Source organism: Amphimedon queenslandica, unplaced genomic scaffold, assembly GCF_000090795.2.
Source record: "Amphimedon queenslandica unplaced genomic scaffold, v1.1 AMPQUscaffold_5216_Cont22810, whole genome shotgun sequence".
Classification (NCBI taxonomy): Eukaryota; Metazoa; Porifera; class Demospongiae; order Haplosclerida; family Niphatidae; genus Amphimedon; species Amphimedon queenslandica.
In genome coordinates this window covers 1-1,645 of record NW_003554477.1, presented here as the reverse complement: position 1 = coordinate 1,645, position 1,645 = coordinate 1, and the positions used below count along the sequence as shown (strand labels likewise).

The window sequence follows — 1,645 nt, the reverse complement described above, 5'->3', positions numbered from 1 at the left end:
TGGGTCACTGTTCCGGATCGATCACGATCACAAAGCAAAATGTCATCAGACAAGGAGTGCGATGATGAGAGTTTTTCCTATAGTGAAAGTGCATGTGAGGAATCAAAACAGATAGATAAAAACGTAAAAAGATCTAACATTATAGTTATTATTTAAATGGACTATAATAATTATTTTAGACGGGAGATCGATATGAAGAGTGCATCACGGGAAAGGCAGAAAGAGATCTGCATTCATACAGTGCTCCTCAACCCTCCACAGATCCAAGTAAGTTATTTTTCATCTCCTCATAAGTAATATCATCCGATATTAGTCTAATTTATGTTGATACTAGTAGAATCTAGCATACTGTGACTAAACACTGCCTCAGTACTCATGATTGCTATATGGTGGCTTGCATCATTGGCAACATGCCCATACTATTCTTGTTGTGACATTGTCTGAATTCACAATTATAATGCATTCATGATAAACTATTGTATGGCACAAAGGATTGCTTGTTTCATCATGCTTGCAATGAACACGTATATATAGATCTAAAATCCATGAAGCACATGTGTCAGCGGCAGCCCTAAATTACCATAGAGCAGAAAAATTTGGAGGGAATTAAATTTTGTGAATTTGGCATTTTGATAGCCATTTGCCAAAATAAAATCCATCATCTTGAGCCATTATATGCATGCTCAAGGGATGTAACCACAAATTTGCCGGATTAAAATTTGCCAATCACTAATTTAGCGATTCATCAAATTTAACCCCTTCGAAAATTCCCCACTATACAGCATGTGAATTCTTTGGACCACTGATATTACAAACATGCATGGGGAGATCACATATTATCCTGAGACTGATTTGTTTATTAGCCCATTATTGCATGGCTGCACACAATAATCATATATAATCTTTATAGGTGATAAGCTATTTGATGTAGATTCAAGTTGGCTGAGGGATAAAATGCTAGATTCTACCATAAAAGTGAAGGTCACGCCAATGCTATTGATCAATTGTGGGCTACCAAGCAGCAGGAAAACCACAGCATTAAAGAAGCTCTTGCAAGCAGCTTCAAATTTAAAGGCAGAAGATGGTATTGGGTTTTGTGATGTGTATGCTGCTCGAAATTTACTCGACAATAAGATTGTGTTTATATCTCCACTACAAAAAACCGAAGGGTATTCATTAGTAATGTATGCAGGAGTAGAAAATGTGGCTCGGTCATCTGCCAAAAAAATTAGAGTGCGACCATCACATTTTTCTGGATTCTCTAATCAAGATCTAAACGATCACTTTACAGCTATTATAAAGGGCCTGCATAAAAATCATCTCAAAAAGCCATGTGAGTTCACTGAATGGGATCAAAGCCACACGTGTGGATTAGCTCTCATTAATGTTTGGGATCTTGGTCTTAACAAGATACCAACTTACGTTCTCTCACATCTTGCTGGTCATCTCTACAATAGTCATGTTTGGATGTTTCTTGATCTGCTACGTGATGTTGATCATCTTTATGAAGTTCCTGATATTCCAGAGAATCAATATGAGAAGTCACGTAATGACAGGGAGCTCATAATGAGGTGGAGATCACGTATTCGTTATTTTATTCGCTTTGCTAAATTTGCTTCAATGAAAAATGGAAATCGTAAAAAAG

At 36.8% G+C, this 1,645-nt stretch overlaps 1 protein-coding gene across 1 annotated transcript; it reads left to right on the top strand.

Moving 5' to 3' along the window:
- Positions 1 to 10: 10 nt before the first annotated feature.
- Positions 11 to 1,636, top strand: LOC109592441 (uncharacterized; the record flags this gene model as incomplete). Its single annotated transcript, XM_020007875.1, has 3 exons — positions 11 to 123; positions 180 to 267; positions 911 to 1,636. Coding segments are annotated over exons 1-3 (898 nt in total), but the record flags the coding sequence as incomplete, so codon positions are not given.
- Positions 1,637 to 1,645: the final 9 nt, after the last annotated feature.